The following is a 20893-nucleotide window of genomic DNA, read 5'->3' as shown; positions in this document are numbered from 1 at the left end:
CCCCAGATATTCTTGCCTATTTTGCCCTTTGGTTATTCCCCCCCCCATTACAAATAGCCCAGCAGGGGCATTAGTGTTATATAGTTCCAGAGGGGGGGGGGTAACTATTAGCCAACTGCGGTCCATGCGTATGCTACTATTTAAGGGGCAGACACAGCTCCACAATTTTTGCAAATGCCTACAAGATCTTGGTTGGTGCATTCTCCTTCCTCTGGATACCACTGGTTGCTATGGAGATTGCACCATTTCCAAACTTTGCACCAGGATCATATTTTAACAAAATAACCCCCATTCTTTCCATTTCTAAATTATATGCAAAAGCATGAGAAAGTAAACTCGATAAGTCTGTCGCTGCAAAAACTCATACTGTTACCCCCGGATCTGGGAATCTCATTCACTTAGGCGTCTTACTTTGTTAAGAGGGTGGTAGATAGGTGGAGCAGCTTCCCAGCAGAGGTGGTAGAGGGTAATACAGCGAGGGTATTAAACATGCATGGGATAGACATACGGCTCCTGAATCTAAAACGAGACCGACGGCTGATTAAGGTTTGATTACAGCAGGAGAATTAGGTATAGTTAGGGGTTGTCGGCTTTTTAAGGGGTGCAGGTTTGAGGGTCCCCCCCCTTATTGTCATGCAGACGAAAAACGGTCTATTTTCTATGTTTCTCGGATAAATGGAAATATGGCATCGTGCTCCAGGGCGTGTCGAGCAGCGGATTAAACGCGGCACTCAGACCGAGAGACGCTGCCAGCTCACAACATCGAGTCCAAATTTAGTATTAACCATTTATCAGCCGCCGTAACACATACAGGAAAAAGACTAACATACTAAGAAAAAAAACATACAAGCAGATGCGTGTGTGCAGATAAAGCCCCAACGCTTATACAGATAGACAGAAACTGTGTTTGTTTTTTGCTTTACTAAGAGGGTGGTGGATAAGTGGAACAGCCTCCCAGCAGAGGTGGTAGAGGGCAATACAGTGAGGGGATTAAACATGCATGGCATAGACATACGGCTCCTGTCTTTACAGCGGGAGAAACGGGCAACTGAAAATCCAATTTTTTTTTTACGTACGCTCATTATTTTAGTTCAATAACCATTGTACAGCGCTGCGGACTATGACGGTGCTACGAAAAACAATATTAATAAATAATAATTTGTACAGTGTTAGCGATTTCAATTTTAAAAACCTTATTAAAGGAAAGCTAAACAATTTTTCCCATTAAAGAAAAAGTTTACGTCTTTTACGGTCGATGCTGATAAAAAACAAAACAAAAAAAAACAAACTTGTAGCTCCGTAGAGTCCCGGCACGCGCCGGCCGACGGTTACCGACCACAAACAACGGCAGCGACGATTTCCACGCGCGGGGGGTGGGCAGGGTCTTCCCAAATAACGTTTCTCACCTTGAAAACAACAGGAATGGTGAAAAGGTCGCCGGAGATCGGGCGGGGGGGTCACGTCCAGAGATCTGGGGGATCGCGTCCAGAGATCGGGGGGGATCGCGTCCAGAGATCAGGGGGATCGCGTCCAGAGATCGGGGGGATCACGTCCAGAGATCAGCTGCCAGTTGCTTCCTGAGCAAAAGGACACGAAAAGTGGATTCTGTTTACACTTTCTATGCTCTTCCCACCCACCGTCTCTGGTGCCCTCCTCCCCTCCATATCCGTAATGACTCGGACTTTCTCTGCCTCTCCCCATCTACGTTTCTCAGACAGCCTTGTTTTCCATCACGGTTAGCGGCCCCAAATTCGCTCTCCCCACCTTTCTACTTCTCTCCTTCTCCTTTTCTTTGTTTCTCTCTCCCTCTCTTTCCTCTCCAAGATTCCATTCATACATCAAATTCTGTCAGTGTGTATTCCACCCCCCCTTAACAGCTCTCTAAGAGAGAGAGAGCGAAGGGGGGGGGTGAGGGGAGCACATACACAAATGGTGTGTAAGTGGTATCTATGACGATTCAACTTAAATTTAATGGATTTTTTCACTTTTAAGGAAGTTTTGCTTTACTGAGAGGGTGGTAGATAAGTGGAACAGTCTCCCAGCAGAGGTGGTAGAGGGTAATACAGTGAGGGGATTAAACATGCATGGGATAGACATACGGCTCCTGAATCTAAGACGAGACCAACGACTGATTAAGGTTTGAGTCTTTATAGCAGGAGGAACAAGTGACTAGAAGGGGCCGGATGGGGGCCGATCTGCTGGCGGGTTCTGGGTTTCTATAAATAACTTGGGCGCCCATAGAGATGGGTTTTCCAAAAATAAAGTATTTGTCACCCTTCGGACAGCAACCTCTGCTGAAATTGTGATTTACAGATTGTCCCAAACCCTTAAAAGCGAAATCTCACAGCCCAGCGAGAAGGATAAGTGCAGGATCGGGTGGCGCATGACCAACGGGCGGACAGAAATGAGACAATGTGACTTTTTTTTTCACAGAAACATGTGCCTCTCGTAACATGAAAGGGTTAAATAAGTCCCTTTGTCTCCAGCCTAATCCCATTTCTTTGCTAAATGACTCTCAGCTGCGAAGCGTCGATTAGAAACAACGTGTTTTTGGCGCTGTTATAAAGCCGCCGCGGTTTGTTTTGCAGGAACTCCGATACCTAAATGACCTCTTTGTTCCAGCAGAAAAATATAAAATTCCAGCACTCCTCCTCTTCCACTAATCACCCCCAAATTCCAATTCATGGATGAACGCTCCCTACTGGGGGGGCAACAGGGAGCATTCATCTCGACCTTTATATAAAGAATTCATCTTTGTTTGGGTTAAAATCAACATCGTCTATAAATATCAACAGAACAATCATTATTTAAGGAAGAAAAGGTGAAATTATGTATTTTGCTCTCTGCTGATCCCCCGATTAACCCCCAAATATCCTTTAAAAGAACAATTTAATGAAAGATGTCATCGACGTACCTAAACTGGGATTTGTTCTTGATTTCGTTTACAATGTTGCAATTTCTTGAAACAATAAACATATGAGAAATGAAACACAAAGGAGCCAAACATATTAAGTATCATTAAAATGAACATCTCTATGGATACAAAAGGATGTCTTCAAGCAAATCTTTCATTAAAACGCGAAATATAATTAAAAACAGTCAGATTCTGGGGATTAATGCAACAATTATTAGATTTTATAAACATTAACCAGAAATCCGATTCTAAATGAAGGATGAAAATGTAGAAGTTAGAAGAAGAGGCCACAATTTAAAACTAGAGGCTTAGATGGAATGGAAGGAAGTTTTACTTCGCTGAGAGGCTGGTAGATAAGTGGAACAGCCTCCCAGCAGAGGTGGTAGAGGGTAATACAGTGAGGGGATTTAAACATGCATGGGATAGACATACGGCTCCTGAATCTAAGACGAGACCAACGACTGATTAAAGTTTGAGTCTTTACAGCAGGAGAAACAGGGGACTAGACGGGGGCCGGATGGGGCCGATCTGCCATTTCTATGTAATGTCAGTTCTTTTTAGTACATACATTAATGTTTTGCCAAGATGAGCCGAAAATAACAAAAATTGCTCATTATCACAGACTAGAGGGGCTGGCGTGTCCCTAACTCCCCCCCCCCATTGTTTAAGCTAACATGCTGCCTCTGCAGGGATCGTTGTAAAGTGACAACTTTGTGTTCTCTTCCCAGCAGCCAATATTTGTTTTTAAAGACCTTGAGCTTTTTTCCTTTGCCCCCTTCAGGCTCAGTTCAGCTGCCGAAGCCGGGCAACGAGCCATTTTGGCCTAATTAACGTTAGTGATTGGGGGGGGGGGTTCTAGTTTACTAGGCTGTAACTAGGTACTGACTCAAATATCTATGGTATTTGTTAGAATTTAGTTGCCTTCAGTTGATGAGATAGAACGGCCATGACCGTCACCCTGCCGACTAGCAAAGAAAACTTGGCCACCGTATGCCAAGCATGAAATTACTGTCCTCTGCGTGTTACGTGAAAGCTCTTGGCGGGGGCTAGGATTTTCCTCTTGGTAAGCGATTAAACATTATATGTCTGGTTCCGTTCCAGAACCGAGCAGGTCTAATTTTAGATGAAGAGAACTTGTCAGGTGTTATGGAGGCCGAGCCTGGAACAGCTCAAAATTGTTGTTTTATTACAGGTTTTTCTCCTTTCATCTTTCTTCACTCTTTTTTTTCTTCTTTTATTCTTTTTATATCCTTTTATTTTCTTCTACCCAACCTCCTTTTCTTCCATCTTCCTTTCGTCACCTTAATTCCTCCATTTGTTCCTTTTTGCCTCTCTCACTTCTTTCTTCCTTTTCTCCTCTTTCTTTCTATTTACATCAAATAGTTTGAGTCAAGAATGTCTCAAAAGAGTTACATCGTAGTCTATGAGCCCCCAACTGACATATTGACTGAAGAAGCATGGCGCTAAAGAACCAACTCATTAAAATAAGATCCAGCTCTATCAGCGGAGAATACCCGTGCCAGGAATTATTATTAACTTCTCCTCGGACATTGACCGTCTCCATAAGCGTCTTCTACTGGCTGCCCATTGACTCGGCCGTGTGCGCCATCCACGCGTTAATGGATTAAGTACAAAGAACGTGGAGCATGCACATTTTTCAGAGACTTAAAACATTAATCCATCTGTTTGCAATCGGATAAAACTCTGAATAAAACAAACCCTGTTTTGTATTCAAAGAAAGTGGCCTACTAAGAAGAGGCCTCACGGCGCTGACCAAATAACTGCTTCTCGCGTGCACGGTATAGAAAAACTAACAAGAACGAGGGGGAAAAAAGAAAAAAGAATGGTTCTTGGCTTCTTAGCCCAGAATATGGATTCTGGTAAATTCCCATGAGAGATCCTCAAACTATTTCAAAGAACCAAGTACATCCCAAGAACCAAGTATGATCCATGATCTCCACCAAGAACAATTAAAACGTTTTAAGGATATATTTTTCCAGTGATTCAGCCAATTTTAGAGCTTAATGGAAGAATACAAAAAAATGGAAGCCAACACCCCCCCTAAAATTTGTGGATAAACCTAATATAGGGCATTTATAAAGAAGTCCCATCTTCCGATACTGTAGAGGGCCTCCCCCACCTTCTGTGGCCCAAGTGCGGAGGATGACTGAAGACCTCTTTGTTTCTCTCGTACACAGGCGTTCAGGGCAGGGGGTCCGTGTCAGGGCAGGGGGTCCGTGTCAGAGCTTAACTCTGGTCCCTTGAGAACATGCCAACCTGCCATTCACTTAACCCTTTCCATAGCACCAAAAACCGAAGAGCACAATAAACAGTGTATGTTTTCTTCCTGTTGACCGGTTATTTTGGACACAAGGAGAGGCTGTGGGATTCGGAGGCCTCGATTGACCCTATTAGTGCTAAGAGGCGTCGGAGACAAAGGGACGCTCTATGTGCTGGAAGAATAGCAGATGGGGCGAGAGGAGGGACTGCGGAAATCTTGATTAACCCCAAGTATCACAATAACGCATTGTGGCTTCCAATGGCCAAACTTAAACCATTTGGAGATATTTCTGTCTCTGATTTTTTTTTTAAACTAACCTTCTATGTTTCGGGACATTCATTCTCTGGCATCTCTATCGTTATTGATCTGGAACTATTTTTTTTTAATAAAAGGCCTTTTGTATCTTTTATTGCACTTTGCTATTGATAGTTTGGTGGCCTCCAAATTGACTTCCTTGTGGCTTTCTCATTTACTCTTCTTCTGTCTTGGGGGGGGGTTCAAATTTTATTATCCAACATAAGAATTTTAGACTTCAGTAGTGAACCTCATGCTGACTCAGAATCAGGCTAGAGCGCGCTGTCCTCAACGAAGCCCCCTTTTGACTTGGTTGATGTCTTCTCAAGTACAACTGCTTTTCGGAACTTTTGTCTTTAATGCCCCTTAATCCCTGATGACAACCCATAAATCTTACTTAGATAGAAAAATAACCTTAACTAGACATATATATCGATGAAGCCTCGACCGTGCTTGTGAAGCCACCTGACCATTCTTCTGCCTTGCCCTTTGGTACCACGTATTGGGTTGCTGCCCTCAATGCGGAGACCTAGAGGACTCTACTGCTGGGTTAGAGATCCAGATGACAGACTGTGTGAGCTGACATCGTCACTTGGTTTTAGGTTTTCATTATCAGAAATATATTCTCTGATCATTTGTTTTGGTTGGAGGTTTATTTGGTCTCCTTTACATGGACTCCACAATCTTTCAATGCTTCTTCCTCCTAAAGGCGACTGTTCTGTTCTGTTCTCTGGGTACTTTTGTTCTAACGCTGATTTTGAAATTATTTTAGCATGGCGACGTCCTTATTTTAGAAACACTCATAAAATATGTATTCCCCCCCAAAATCCAGAAGCAGAGATGTGGAAAAGCTTTTAGTAAAAGGACAAGGGGGGGGGGGGGGAGAAGGACCGTTTTCTGCTCTTAAAGAGAAACTCCATAAATTAAGGTAAATTTAGGAAAATTAAGTATTTAAAGGCTATAGAAGGTGAGCAGATAATAGTTTATTAACCCACCGGCTGCTGCTACAGTTAAGTTGCATATTGTAAATTTTTAATTCCATAGAAACATAGAATCTGCCGGCAGATCGGCCCCTTCCGGCCCCCGTCTAGTCACCCGTTTCTCCTGTTGTAAAGACTCAAACCTTAATCAGTGGTCGGTCTCGTCTTAGATTCAGGAGCCGTATGTCTATCCCATGTATGTTTAAATGCCCTTGGAGTATTACCCCCTACCACCTCTGCTGGGAAGAGCCTCATACTATAAAAGCAGTGTGCCAATAACACCCCGGAGGTGAATACCTTCAATATAATTTCTGTCAATCTAGTAAATGCTTTCAAAGTCACCTTATTCCTCAAAAACATTAGTTGCAGGTGAGATGACGTTTCATTTGGGAACCCATCACCCTTTATGAACCTTATCCCCGACGAGAATCTCCTCCAGAAACTCAACTAAAGGCTTAATGCACGGCCAACTCACCAACAGACGCTAAAACGTATGGCCAACTCATGGCTTAGCGAATAAACCCCAATTCAACAATTCTTAGCTTTTATAATGAATCCGACCCTAGAAGGAGTTAAACGTTTGCTTTACTGGCCAAGTGGAAACAGTTTGGTTTAAATGAGTTTGTTTGCAAAGTAACTGTAAATAACTTATTTGTAAATTTAGATATGAAAAAAAGAAACAACCGCCAATAAAAAAACAAAAAAGTATCCTCCAAAAGAATGTCACAGTCCAGCGATAACATGGAGAACAAAGTGAACGCGCTGGAATTAAAATCCGAACTGAAATCATCCAGCCCTTCCCTCCGACCCATCCCAAGGAAACAGTCAAACAACGCATTGTATCACAGAGCCACTGGCACAGCAACAAGCGAGAGTGGGGAGCGTCAAGAATAGATTGGGTAGAAGAGGGACAGAGAGAAGAGTAGATCGGATGCGGATAAAAGGATAAAGAGAGAGAAAGTCATTAAAAAGGGGAAAAAAATTACTACTTACTTCCAAGAGGAAGACGACAACGTGAAGCAGACAGTGAAGAAAAGGAGAAAGACGTAGAAGCCCATCGATGGTGAGTTACAGCAACATCGTAACTGACTCACCCCTTGGCTTCCATTGCCCCCACACCCATATCGTTTACTTTCGCAGATAAGTCTTGGATTGTTTCCCACTCGTTACATGAATTATGTTGGAATGTTAGGGGATTTAGCACAAACTCATTAATTTTAGCTAAGTGGATTGAATACTTTTTTTGCAAACTATAAATTCTATTTCTTTTGCTTCTTAACACCACTGATCAAATCATTCCGGCCCCCGTCTAGTTGCCCGTTTCTCCTGCTGCAAAGACTCAAACCTTAATCAGTCGTTGGTCTCGTCTTAGATTCAGGAGCCGTATGTCTATCCCAAGCATGTTTAAATCCCCTCACTGTATTACCCTCTACCACCTCTCCTGGGAGGCCATTCCATTTATCTATCACCCTCTCAGTAATATGTATAGTCAACACCCCAATGCTCCTTTCTTCAGACTTAATTATGCTTAACATAGACTGTAATATTTCGGTAAAATTGACCATATCCAGAGCCTGGGGGGGGGGCTGGTTCACTTTGTTTAATGTATAGGTTGGAACTAAATACATATTTCATTCAGATTGGCTGATGCCCAATGAGTATAGAGTACAGAATGTATTAATCTCCAGAATAAGTCACATCAGTGACCTTTACCTTTTTCCGGTTTCTGGTGGGACATCATCTTCACAGGAAAAGCTGGTGGGGCGCAATTTTCAGTATGGCAGCGGTCCTCCCTTCAGGTGTAATGGCCGGCTGAAAAATTAAGGATAAATGAATCATGACACCATGTATAGAAAAGTGTGAGGCTAGGGGACTTCACGGCTTATTAGCCCTGGTGTTGGCCAACGGGACAGTTTGAGACGCAGGATAACTGTTACCATACATTCTGAGATGTAAGCAAGGAATATGTGAGATAAGAATGCTAAGCTGTCTGCACACTTTATATACAGATTACGCAGAGTAATATATGTCAATACTCAGTCTTGCGTTCATATGTATTGAAAACGTTGACTTTTTAAGGCTCATTCCAAGTCTCCATCACTGATCATCGATATCCTTGTTCAGAATAACATAATATCGACAGAGAATCGTGTCTGACATGGAAGGTGACAGCACCGCCTAGTGGCAGATGAAGGGTATAGCTATTTCCAGCTAGCTCGGTCCCTCTAGTGGTCATAGTCGGGAGAACAGAGCTTTGAATATTCAGGCTGAAGACAACCATAGACATAAAGATAAAATAATAATACTAATTTAAAACCTCAGAAAAGTATAAAAAATATATATATATATATTCGTTTGTTTTGCCAGAAGGGAGGTCTGTCCTGGTTCAAAAACAGAAGGAAAACAAAAGAAACATGAAAAGAAAAAACAAATCACTGTCGACTTAAAAGAGAGAGGACGACGGCGGAAACTAAAGAGAGGGAGACACAATGAATAGAGGAATTTCCAAGACATCGATATGGGGAAAAAGAAAAGTATTACCAAGTGACAGAATGATCTAAACCCATATGGAAGCCCAACAATAATGAGTCTCTCGGTCCATGTGTCATTTGGAACTATCTTCCTTTTGGGTCTTTTTCTTTTTGGCCAAACACGGCCCGGACGCCGACCACCTAAATGGAGATGTCCCCTACCCTGCAACTGCACCGGAGACAGCGTCCTTTGTGACGGATCCAGCTTCATACCCAACACTTACCCCTCGAACGTCATCTCTGTGTAAGAACCAGCAGCGCATCCACCTGAAAATGACACACGAGAATGTTAATGGCTTGGGGTTGATTTTATCGTCTATTTTGTATCAAGTTTTGCCGATGCTTATTTGGGAGTAATTAATATCTAGGTGGTAAGATCTCCTCCTCAGATGTGTATACGGGGGCTAGTTGTGACTTTTTAGTCCAAACATTGGCTTTGACGGCCTAACGAGGATACGGTTGTTATGTAAAATAAATGTTAAAGCTTGGAAAATGCCAGAAATCGGTGGGTCGCCAGTAATAGTTGTAAAAATGCATAGGATTCATCCTACCGATGACCCCAACAGTTCCATCACCTCGAGTCTCTATTAGGTTCCATAGATGAGATCCTTAATTTGTAGCACCTCTACCATTCCATTTGTATCCTTACCCCCCATAGAGAGGTCCACCACCATTAGACCATCTGTTGCCTCCTAAGCCCTTACAAAATGTAGACTCCATAACCTACGTTCAAACTCTCAACCACCCCCCTCACCTTGGGAAAACTTGAATGTTAGGGAGTATGCGTGAATTTATACCCAACACTGTTTCCTCATTCCATGTCCACTTTACTTGTGTCTCTCACAGGTCCTTCAGACGATGTTCCTTCAAGTATATTCCCCCTGGAAGCTTTGCCCCCTCCCAGACCTTGCAGATCTTGTAAGAACCATCAAAAAACAATAATAAAAATACAAAACGTTACATATATCTTAGATCTACCCTCTCTTAAGCTTATGGCCTATTGTGTATCGCTTACATTTTTTATGTCTACTTATAGATTATTTACATCAAGTTCCTTTGATACGATCTCAGACGATGCTTTCCTGGGACTCAAACATCTGGAATATTTGTAAGTTGCAAGTTAACTCCGAAATGTCAGAATATTTACAATAATTCATTTTTACAATGATCGTATAAAATGGGCCCGACCATCTCCTGATCGATAATTACTGCCCGTTTGTTCCAGTGAATAAACCTCTTTAAACCTGACTGTTGTAGCTTCGATTCTCCGGGCTAGGCTTAACTCCCCATTAAAAAAAACCCCAATAATGACACCACACCAAAAATATGGATGAGAAAAGGCCACAGCCAATTTTATTTATTAGAGTCATTGTCACGCCAAAACCTGAAACAAGAAACATCGGTGCGTTAACAAGGACAACGACTCAAACACTAACATGTAAATATATACAATAAACACAATGAACACACCAAGCCTGCCAAGTAATCCAGGTACCATAACCAAATGCCACTTAAGGAAGGGACCCGGATGCCCCCACCCTGACCTGAGGTTCCCAGCACTGACAGCCAAGAACCTCCCACCAGATGTTATCAACCATTCACTTACCACCACATTAACCCCCTGGATACCTGGCAAGCTGCCGCCCCACAGACTGTGACAAACGACACAAACCGACAAACAAAAGAAAAAGGGAGGGAGGGACGGTGGGTCACAACCAGGTAAGCTAACCACAAAAAATGGTTCCTGAGCCCGGGAAAGCAGCCACTTATATAATCTTCCCCCAACTCCACCCCCGAAATTCCCGCCAAAAAGCCTACCCCTCCTCCGCACAACAGTCAAGGCCCACTATAGCCCATGCTGCCCCCCCCCCGTGGGCATCATTCTGTCTGTGCTGGTAATTTATAAATAAATGTAAAACATAGGTGATGGGCAATCCTAAATCTCTATTTGTTATAGCCCTTCCACTCCACACAACGCTAGGCATGAGTGTGCTGACCATGGGTGCCATGAACTGAGTTTGGTCAACCCTTGTCCAGTTTGTCAACCCAAGATAGTCTCCCCCATTGGAAATGGCGAGAAGAGTAGGCAGCTTAACTAGATTGGCTAGTGCTCCCCCTTTGGCATGCCACATGATAACAACAACAATAACTATTGTGGGCCTAGCGTACAGAAAAATCAATGTTTTAAGCATTTTGAAAATCAATTTCCATTTCTTAGGTTTATTGAAAACAACAAAATCAAAGCAGTTTCCGGAAACGCATTTCGCGGCTTGAAATCGCTGGTCCACCTGTGAGTATAAATTCTGAGACTGGCAAAGACGAGGTAAAGAAGGCCAACGGATGCCTGAGAATGGAAGCCATTTTGAACACAGATTTAGGGGGGGGTATAATCTTAACGCTGGTACTCTGATGGCGTGGATGTGTTATGACAATTCTTATTTTTGCAGGAGTTTGGCAAATAATCGCCTGGAATCCCTCCCGCGGGGGCTGTTCCTGCACCTGCCGGCTGTGAAGCAAATGTAAGAGGCAGAGGAAGACGGATATGCCTATGGACGAGTGCCTACACAATGCTTAGAATAATACATGAGATAACTGGGAGATAACAGAAAATAGCAAGCTTTGGGAGATATAGAAGACTTCATTAAAAATAAGGCCACAGAGGTTTGAGTTATAGTTTTATAGCACAAAACATTAGCATCGAGAAGGGAGGAGAACGTTCTCCCATGGGGGGTACTCACAAAAAAGGTATTAGCTGTTGAGGGGGCTACTGGGAAACCCTAAAGCAAGCCTGGGTTGCCCACAAACAGTGGGAACTGGCCATCGTTTGCATACCAGGAACCAATAATTGTGATTATAGAGTAGAATATCAGGGATGAGTGTCGTCATATGACGTGCAAAGGGTTATTAAAGTGAGATGTAGATGCTGTTGAGCAAAGTCGTAAAATCGTACCACATTTGGCGACAGGTGAATCTCAATGTCCTGTTTTTTGGGTTTGTGTTCAAGAGACCTACGTGGAAACCCAATGCTCTGCAACTGCCAAATGAAATGGTTGATCGAGTGGATGAATGGGATTGGGAAGAACGTGGCGGTGTGGCCTCCATTACCATGCGCTGAACCTTCTAAACTCATCGGGCGCAATCTGAGCGACCTGACGGTGAACGACTTCTACTGCGTGAGCAGCAGTAAGTGGACGAGGCGGTGGTGACAGCAGCCATTATCGCTCAATAAGCAGGGGTGGTTGGATTACCAAAAAAGTCTCCAATGGTGATCATTGAGATCGTTCTTATACAATGTATACGGCTAAAGGGAGTGGCAAGTACATGTTCAATATTAACTTGAATATTAGGGTAACGCCAACAAAAACAGGCAGTTTCTACCCACTGACAAGAAGTTGACCTTGAGGTGTTTTGTTTTCTTTTAGACCTAATCCAGCGTTGGACCTTCAAGCTTCCATCTTTGTCCGTGAAATCCTTTCAGTATCTATCAGACCAATACGTAGTCATAACGCATCCTTTTGAGGGACGTTGCACATTTATGGAGTGGGACCATGTCGCTTATGTTTTCCGACAGTATGACAGCATTAAAGGTAAGAACAGATTGTCTTGGTACACGTCGCGTCATACATCTGAGAAATATGCAGGCCAGAGATTCCATTTTTATTGACTTATCTTTCTTCCAAATCTGTGACCCATATCGTATGTTAGTGTTGATGTAACTGGTGTCTTCATCTTGTAGGTGCTTCTATTGTCTCCTGTCTACCTTTGGTGATTGGAGATCAGCTATTTGTCGTGGTGGCCCAGTTATTCGGCGGCTCGTACATCTATCGCTTTGACTCAAACCCAGGAACCCTCTCTTCCTTCCGCCTCTTCCAGAAACTCCCCGACACTCGCAAGCCCAACGACGTAGAATATTTCAGGTCAACAGACAACGAACATTATTTCGTGATCGCAGACAGCGCCAAATCAGGAGCGAGCACTTTGTACAAATGGGACGGACGTGGATTTTACACCCACCAAAAGCTTCCCCATTGGCATCGAGATACAGACGCTGAACCCTTGCTCCTCTCGGGTTCCACACACCTGATCATGAGCAGCGGATCCCAGAGACCGGTTGTGTACCGGTTTGAGGACAAACGTCTCCGACGCCTCACTGACATCCCGGAAGCTTGGGATGTGTACGCCGTGAAGCATTTCACAGATCCAGAAGATGGGGTTTTTGCCTGCTTGGTGAGCTACATAGGCGAATCGTCCCTTGTGCGTTGGGATGGCTCAATGTTCCGGCAGCTCCAGCAACTACCGTCCAGAGGCTCTCATGTTTTCCAGCCTTTGATGATAGGGGATAGTTGGCATGCTCTTCTGGGCCATGATTTTGGTTATGCTTTTGTCTACCAGTTAGAGAAGTGGAAGCATTGGGAGATAGAGGAAGGAAGTGACAGAGAGAGACCACGGGGACCTCTGGTGCCATTTCAGGAGCTCCGTGTCCTGGCGGCACGGGCTTTCTCCACCGTGCAGGTGCGAGGTAGACAATTTGTCTTCGTGGCCAGCGTTGGAGGAGATACTGTGGTATACGAGTATGTAAAGTATGAAAACAACATATAAAACCAGGACATCAGTAAAAAAAAAAAACAACATCTGCTGTTTGGAACTGTTCCTTACTTGGAAGTTTGGAAACAAACATATGGATTATTAAATATCAAGCTTTCCCATCGTGGACCATATCAGAAGATCCACAATGAGGAAAAGGGAGGCATTTGAAGAAGAAAAAAAAAAGTGAACAAAACTATATGAAGTTACATGGATTCCACTAGCGAAAAATGACATCATAACCCAATACATCCAGCACATGAAAAGCAATATGAAAAAAACTGAAAATATATGCATATTATAAAAATGCCAACAATACCACAACTACCGCAAACAGTATTAACAGATGTTTGGGAAAGTTCCCATGGTCACACTTTGATTACACAAAATACCACAAACCTATTAAAATGGAAAAGTTTTTTTTAATTCAAAAAATGAGAATGACTCAATGTTTAGGGACAAATTTAATATTAATATTTTTGTTATAATATTTTTTATGTCATTTTACAAAGCCATCACATGATAACTTGGTCACTAAAATTCTTCATAATTGTCTCTTAATTATAGGGGGGTCAAAAGTGTTAAGACCAACCCTTTTCACATATCAAAAAAATGTTACGTGCGTTATGATGTCACAAGTGGTCGCGTGACATAAATATCGTGTTGCTTGGGTCACAGATGAAGACGGAAATATGTTTTACTTTCTCATATTTTATTTCTGATATGGCCAAAAACCTGTCAGATCCAAACCTGACTTCTTTAATATACAATAAATTAAAAAACACATCTAACAGGTACATTATTAGCCAAACATAGTATGTTCTAACTATAACACTAAATTTAACTAAATTAAATTGGGCTATCAATCCCCAGTCCTCTAATACAGAAAAAAATTTGGGAGTCTCAATCAACCAGCATCCCATAAATGTGAACAAATTTTAATCAGTTTTCCAGTTACTAAACTATGTTTTGGGGATTTTATGTTTACTCCCCCCAAGAATTTGTTCTGGCTCATAATACTGTATGCAGAAGTTATGAAAACTGTTTGGATCAAGTGTATGCAATACAGAAATGCAAAAAAGGTGGTTCTAGTTTCACATTGTGTGCATGAATGAATGCAGTACCGGAAACAGACTCCAGGTGGCAGCACCTGCTTGCATTTCTCATTCTCCTCCTTCGCAAGCTCTGCGGGTGTTCTTCCAGAAAAACAGGACTGCAATAACAAAAAACAGGAGAGGATTCATGGATGTTTCACAGAGTTAATCACAATTCTGCACATTGTACAAGGAACAGAAGGAACACAAAATTCTGAATACGCCCGATGGTCTTGTTTCATATCTTTTCATTCATTACTCCTCCAGACTGGGTTTTTAATCCAATCAGAATCCACTTTATGGTATGTAACCACTAAGTAACGATCCATGTCAGATCTTTCGTCCCAATGAAAAAACACCCTCGGTCCCTCCACCACTTGGATTTGGATTATTTGTATGTCCATGTGGGCAACCAGCATTTTAAGAGTTAATAAAACTATACCATGTGCGATTTGCATTTCTGTCCTCATCTTGTATAAAATTAAAAAAGGTGAAAATAGATGCCGGCATGAAGGACATTCCGGACGTAAACAGGTTCTACAGAAACCTATGGAGTCATGGAGACATTACTTAGAAAGAGGTTGGCGCACGGCAAAAAACTTTTTTATGCATTAAAAGGAACATTTTCATGGATTAATAAAATAATGAAATAAGTATCTACACTGAATATTTTTAAATCATTTTTTACTTTACTGGTAGGTTGGTAGATAAGTGGAATGGGCTCCCAGCAGAGTTGGTAGAGGCTTATACAGTGAGGGGGCTTAAATATGCATGGGATAGACATACGGCTCCTGAATCTAAGACAAGACCAACGACTGATTAAGGTTTGAGCCTTTACAGCAGGAGAAACGGGCGACTAGACGGGGGCCAGATGGGGCCGATCTAGGTTTCTTACATAGTTGTTGAGTTTCCTGAAACAATAACTTTTCTTTTGTGTGTAAATCTTGGTTCTAAGAAATCTTATCTGACTTCTGTGCCGGGAGTAGGGAGGGGGCGGCAGCTGGAACTCAAACATTGCTGTATAGACCAGATTACGGTGGAACAATATCAAGGCAACGATCTCTCAAGACCTTGCTTACCTATTTTGTTGCTCTTCTGTTACACTTAAACGCGTTAAAGTCAACTGAAAGAGAAGAAAAACACAGTCAGAAATCTTCTAGAGGAAACACCCAGAAAGTGCATGTTTGTATATAGTACAGCTTACGCCTAAAATACTCTAGAAACAGCCCAACATATGCAGCTGGACAACTTGTAGGACAAGACAAGGACATTACTCTCTGATAAGTTGCTCACAAATGGCTTTTCTACAAGGATAGAATTTATCGAGTCGCTGGACACGCGCACACACACCGACACTAATTTCCCCCCCATTCGTGGACCAGATATGGTTGTTGATCTAGAAGATCAACAGATCAGAGAGACCTCGTGTGGTGGAGGACAATGGTCATCTAGGGCTGCGTTGCACTAAAAGTTTCAGTAAAAACTTCTGTAGATCAGCGATGTATTTACCTTTGGTGCCGCTACGGGCCAACCCACCGGCCACCCCTTTCTGAGACCACCATCTTTACTGTATTATAAGTCATTGCAAGTCTACGGAGGTTGGGCTGAACCGGCAAAGCCGCCATATTGTAAATGGGTCGGTTGGGAAGGCCAGAGTTTTCCCTTGTAACAAACACATTGAGCGAAAAACACACAGGAGGGGCTTGATCACCCAAGAAGGTGATCTACCCCTTGGTTTTGCCACCCTAGGCCAGGACACGTCACTAGACAGTGGGTTCTGGATTTATAAAGCGTCACCATGCATTACGATCACATACGGAGAAGCACAAACAGTCCTATCCCCAGCATGACTCCAGCGAAGATCAGACCTCCGACTCGAAGAGACCAGTAATCTGAAAAGAGACAAATGACCCCATCAAGAGAATATTCTACTTTTCCAAACGGCCAAAGCGAAGACTAAACGCGCAACGATCTTCAACATTCCACTTTTCCCCCTAAAAAGTGTTACCTTAAATCAAAACCATTATGTTTTAATAAAAGGGAGTTTTATGGGGAAAATATGCCGTTCTTTCAAAACCAAAAAGGAGATTTCTAAGTGACCCCAAACTTTTGAACGGTAGCGCCTGTAGTTTGGATTGAGATTTAATGGACAAATACTTATTTCACCCACCGTAAGTAAAGCGATCGCCTCCAGATACGGGTCCTGCAAAAGGTAAAATTATGGTAAGAGAAACTTGTAGAGGAACAGGACTACCGAGCAACGATCAAATACCTTGAAAGCAGATATAAAGTGGGACTGTATAAAAAAAAACATGATTAAAGTTTTACTTTGAGTGGGTGGTGGATGAGTGGAACAGCCTTATGAAGGTCTTACTCAAGTATGGATTGAGCAGAGGCAAAAGCGAGCTCAGCCCTCCATAATTCTCACATCTGTGAGTTCTGCGTTGTTTGATACATTATAGCAAATCCAATGTTCTAGTAATTTTACAACCTCACTGATGCCAACAGTTAAACACCTGCCAACTAGAACATTTTGGCTTTAGGGGTGAGGTCATAACACGGCTCAGAGCAGAACTTCGGAGGGGTAGATGTGACGCATCAGAATAAGCCCCCTCCTGCTGTTTCTATACACATTATCGGGGCTTTTAGGGCTGTAGAACCCTGCGATCCCCTCATACCCAGCAAACATTCTGACCGCCTAGAAAAGAGGGGCATCAGGGGGAGAGAGTTCACATGGGGGCATGAATGAAGGGCAACAGGGGAGTGATATTTCTGCTCAGACTGTATCCCCTAGTGTAGGAACCAACAGTCCCGTAGCCATCCCTAAAACCCAAAGCGGGACAATCAGTCTATCGTAGCTGTCCGTACCTGCGCAGACCAGCAGAGCCAGAAGTACAAGACATGGAGAAACCTGAAACAAAACAGAGATTTACGAGGAAGCGCAAGGACCTCCTCCTCCCACAGGTTTAGATAACATCTCCTTGGAAAAAAACCTGCCACAAGTCTACACTTTGTTTTTCTTTTAAAGGAAACTTTTGTATTGGTCATAAAATATTAATGTTCCGAGCTTCCTGCAGAAGCGCGTCCCGATCAGAGGGTGCGCGGCGGGCGCAGTCGTTTCAGATTTCCCCAGCCGTGCGAAAGAACGTATTTATTGTTGACGGAATGAAAGAGCGTTTTTGTTGCGATAGCGGAGGAACGTTTTTCCGTCCAACATTCCTGAAAATCTCCCAGCCGAAGACTCAAAAGGGGAATCGTCCTTGAAACTTTTGTGTCTGAAAGACGGGTCGCACGTTCTCAATACCGAATATGCGGCAGAGCATTGCCAGGCTAAAGCGATCGCCTTAGAAGTATAAATTCTAGAATATAGTCGGGCAATGTTCTAAAGCCGACTCATTGGGGGCCAGTGAAGACGGTAGAGATTGTGGAAGGAAACCGAGTACAAACCAAACCAGCGAAAGAACCAGAGCTCCTATTGTTTGAGTCGCTGCTTCTACGTTACCATTCAGCTCCCTGGAATCTTGAAAATTACATCAGAACGTTACAGTTTAGCTTTAAACAGAACAACGAGCCTTTCAAGCTTTTTTTTGTTGTTTTTGGATTTACTTTTGTAAATGGAATATTGTATTTTTTTTATAGCTTCAATGATTTTGGAAATTTTGTTCAAATAAACGATAAAAAACAAAACCGTCCCAGTCGACGGTTTAATTGGCAAGTGGGATTATTTTAGATAAAACAGATCGCATATAAAAAAATAAATACCTTTAAATTAATAAAATAAGTTCCTCTTTGATAGCCTATTAAAAAGTGACAAAAAAAATATAAAAAAGAAAAACCCTAATTTTTATTTGGAATCAGACGTTTCACTTTATGTTGGAAGGCCTCACATGTAACTCGAGACCGTGTTTAAATAGAATTAGTCATCGAAACTATGAAAAGCTAATTAAACTCACAGCTTCTGTTACTGAAAAGCATGAACAATAGAAATAAAGGGAAAAGAAAGTTTTCAAAAATGTTCTAGAATGATTAAATTATAAACCACCAAGAATAGGATTTGACTCAGAGCTTCTGTTATTGAAAATAATAACACAAGATGAATGAAATTGAGAAAGGAGAAAAGTCATAGAAAGTCTTTTTTTCCTCCCAAGAGATCAGTTGAGGTTTTGAAACCTCAAAAAAATATATTCTATAGCAAGATATGAAAAGGTTAGCCGAGAATTCTTACCGAATAAACCATGACGGGTTCTCTCGAGAAGTCTCTCCTCTCTCTGAGACAGGCGGCACTTTACACATCTATATCCCCCGTGGTTCTAGCAACCAAAAACAAGAAATCCTGTATACTGAAAACAAACTCGAGATTTGACCAGCCCGGGGCAGAAGTCCTCGCTGACCAAAGCAGACAAGAGACGGACAGGAAAAGTACATGAATTAGTATATTAAAAGTAGACAAACTTTGAGAAGTTAATGTTCTACCCCAAATAACACCCCTCCCCGGGGCATACCTAGAGTATTTGGCACCTGGGGTGGATCCTGTATGTGGCACCCCCCCCACACATACACTTTAAAACTGCATAGCTTCTACCGTTATATACCAGCGCAGACACTGAAGGTGGTACAGCATTACTGGTATTATATACTGAGGCAGACATTGACGGTGGTACAGCATAACACCTATCACTATATACTGAGGCACACATTGACAGTGGTACAGCGTAATCCCTATCACTATACATTGAGCCAGACATTGGTAATAGTGCAGCATAACTCCTATCACTATATACCAAGCCAAACATTAATGTGGTGTAGGCCTACCACTTCATTGTCTGGCTTAGGGATGCCCGAAACGAATTCTGGACTGAAACCGAAAATGCACCATTTACCTGGCCGAAACCGAATATGACCCCCCCACACCATAAAAGAAATCTAACACTTTTATTTAAAGTAAGTAACACACCAAAATAGGACAAAACAATTAAATATATATATGTAACCAAAGAAAAAATGGGCACTCACAGGTCTTTGCAGTAGTTTATTTCAATCAGCACGGCCAATGTTTCGGACCACCTCAAGGCAAAGACCCGTGAGTGCCCATTTTTTCTTTGGTAACATATATCTGGCTATTTTTGGAGCACCCGGGCAAATAAAAGCCTGTGTATATTAACAATATTTCTGAGTGTGCAGCCGCTCCCTTTGGTTTGTATATATATATAATTGTTAACAGCAATCACATTCTTATCATGCCCAGGCCTACCCAGATTCCAGGATATACTCGCAGACTTGTCATGATAGGAGTATGATTGCCCTATCTACCCCTTCTCACTCCCTTCTGCCCTATCTACCCCCTATCCCACCCATTCTCACTATCTACCCCCTCCTAACTATCTACCCTCTCCCTCTTTGAAGTTCACTTACCTTTCAGGAATCCTGTGGTGGGGGTGCAAGGCCTCTGTCTCCCAGCTCTGCCACTGTATGGAACAGTATAGAGTGATGGGAGTTATGATGTACTTTTAGAGCATAATTATATAATGAAAAATTAATTGGAAATGGTACAGCATAACACCCATCACTCTCACACACTTACCAATCCACATGTATACCAATCCACACACGCATACACCAATCCACACACACATACCAATCCACTCTCACTTAATGCTTTCCTACCTTTCCTTTCTTCTTTCAGCTTCTTTTCCTCTTCTTCAGTTCATCTGTTTTCTGTCTTCTTCCGGGTCAGAGGGCACGGAGAGCGGTGGGCGCGGCTTCAGTGCTGTGCGCCGGGATCTGACAACAAACCCCGGCGCACAACAGCTGTTGCCGCGCTGATCGAAAGGGAGCGGTATCAGAGGTCTTTAACAGACCTCCGGCTCCCTTGAGTGATCACTCAAGGGAGCCGGAGGTCTGTTAAAGACCTCCGATACCGCTCCCTTGCGAGCCTGCTCCTCCAGCGGCGGACATTACTGTCCGTCTCTGGAGGGGTGCCGGGTGCCAGCAAATTGGCACCCCCCTGATGAGGGGCACCCGGTGCGGACCACCCTCCGCTAGGTACGCTACTGACCCCTCACCATTTTACAGATCGTGCAGACAGACCAGCATTTGTGTCCAGGATGCAACATTCGGTCAATCCATAAAACCAAGAATGGTCATCAAATGTCAAGAGATCGACCCGACAGGGAACATTGCATTTGGGTCTCGCATTAGGGAAACCAATACGTGAT

General features: G+C 42.8%; 1 protein-coding gene and 2 long non-coding RNA genes across 3 annotated transcripts; 2 read left to right on the top strand and 1 right to left on the bottom strand.

Annotated features, from left to right (window-relative positions):
* Positions 1-3818: 3818 nt before the first annotated feature.
* Positions 3819-9023, top strand: LOC128469628 (uncharacterized). The gene is made up of 2 exons (XR_008345973.1): positions 3819-3977; positions 8837-9023. It is a non-coding gene; the product is annotated as an uncharacterized LOC128469628 (long non-coding RNA).
* A 30-nt stretch (positions 9024-9053) lies between these two features.
* On the top strand, positions 9054-14019 carry LOC128469753 (leucine-rich glioma-inactivated protein 1-like). The gene is made up of 8 exons (XM_053451551.1): positions 9054-9244; positions 9847-9918; positions 10037-10108; positions 11219-11290; positions 11448-11519; positions 12005-12183; positions 12423-12587; positions 12737-14019. The coding sequence occupies exons 1-8, from the start codon at positions 9054-9056 to the stop codon at positions 13597-13599; spliced, it is 1686 nt and encodes a 561-aa protein (XP_053307526.1). The 3' UTR covers positions 13600-14019.
* A 231-nt stretch (positions 14020-14250) lies between these two features.
* LOC128469623 (uncharacterized) lies at positions 14251-18926 on the bottom strand. The gene is made up of 6 exons (XR_008345967.1): positions 18904-18926; positions 17547-17589; positions 16849-16881; positions 16496-16570; positions 15758-15801; positions 14251-14797 (listed from the first exon to the last, which is right to left on the bottom strand). It is a non-coding gene; the product is annotated as an uncharacterized LOC128469623 (long non-coding RNA).
* Positions 18927-20893: the final 1967 nt, after the last annotated feature.

Source organism: Spea bombifrons, chromosome 12 (assembly GCF_027358695.1).
Source record: "Spea bombifrons isolate aSpeBom1 chromosome 12, aSpeBom1.2.pri, whole genome shotgun sequence".
Classification (NCBI taxonomy): Eukaryota; Metazoa; Chordata; class Amphibia; order Anura; family Pelobatidae; genus Spea; species Spea bombifrons.
The sequence above is the reverse complement of the archived record's forward strand: the minus strand, read 5'-3'. Positions and strand labels throughout refer to the sequence as shown.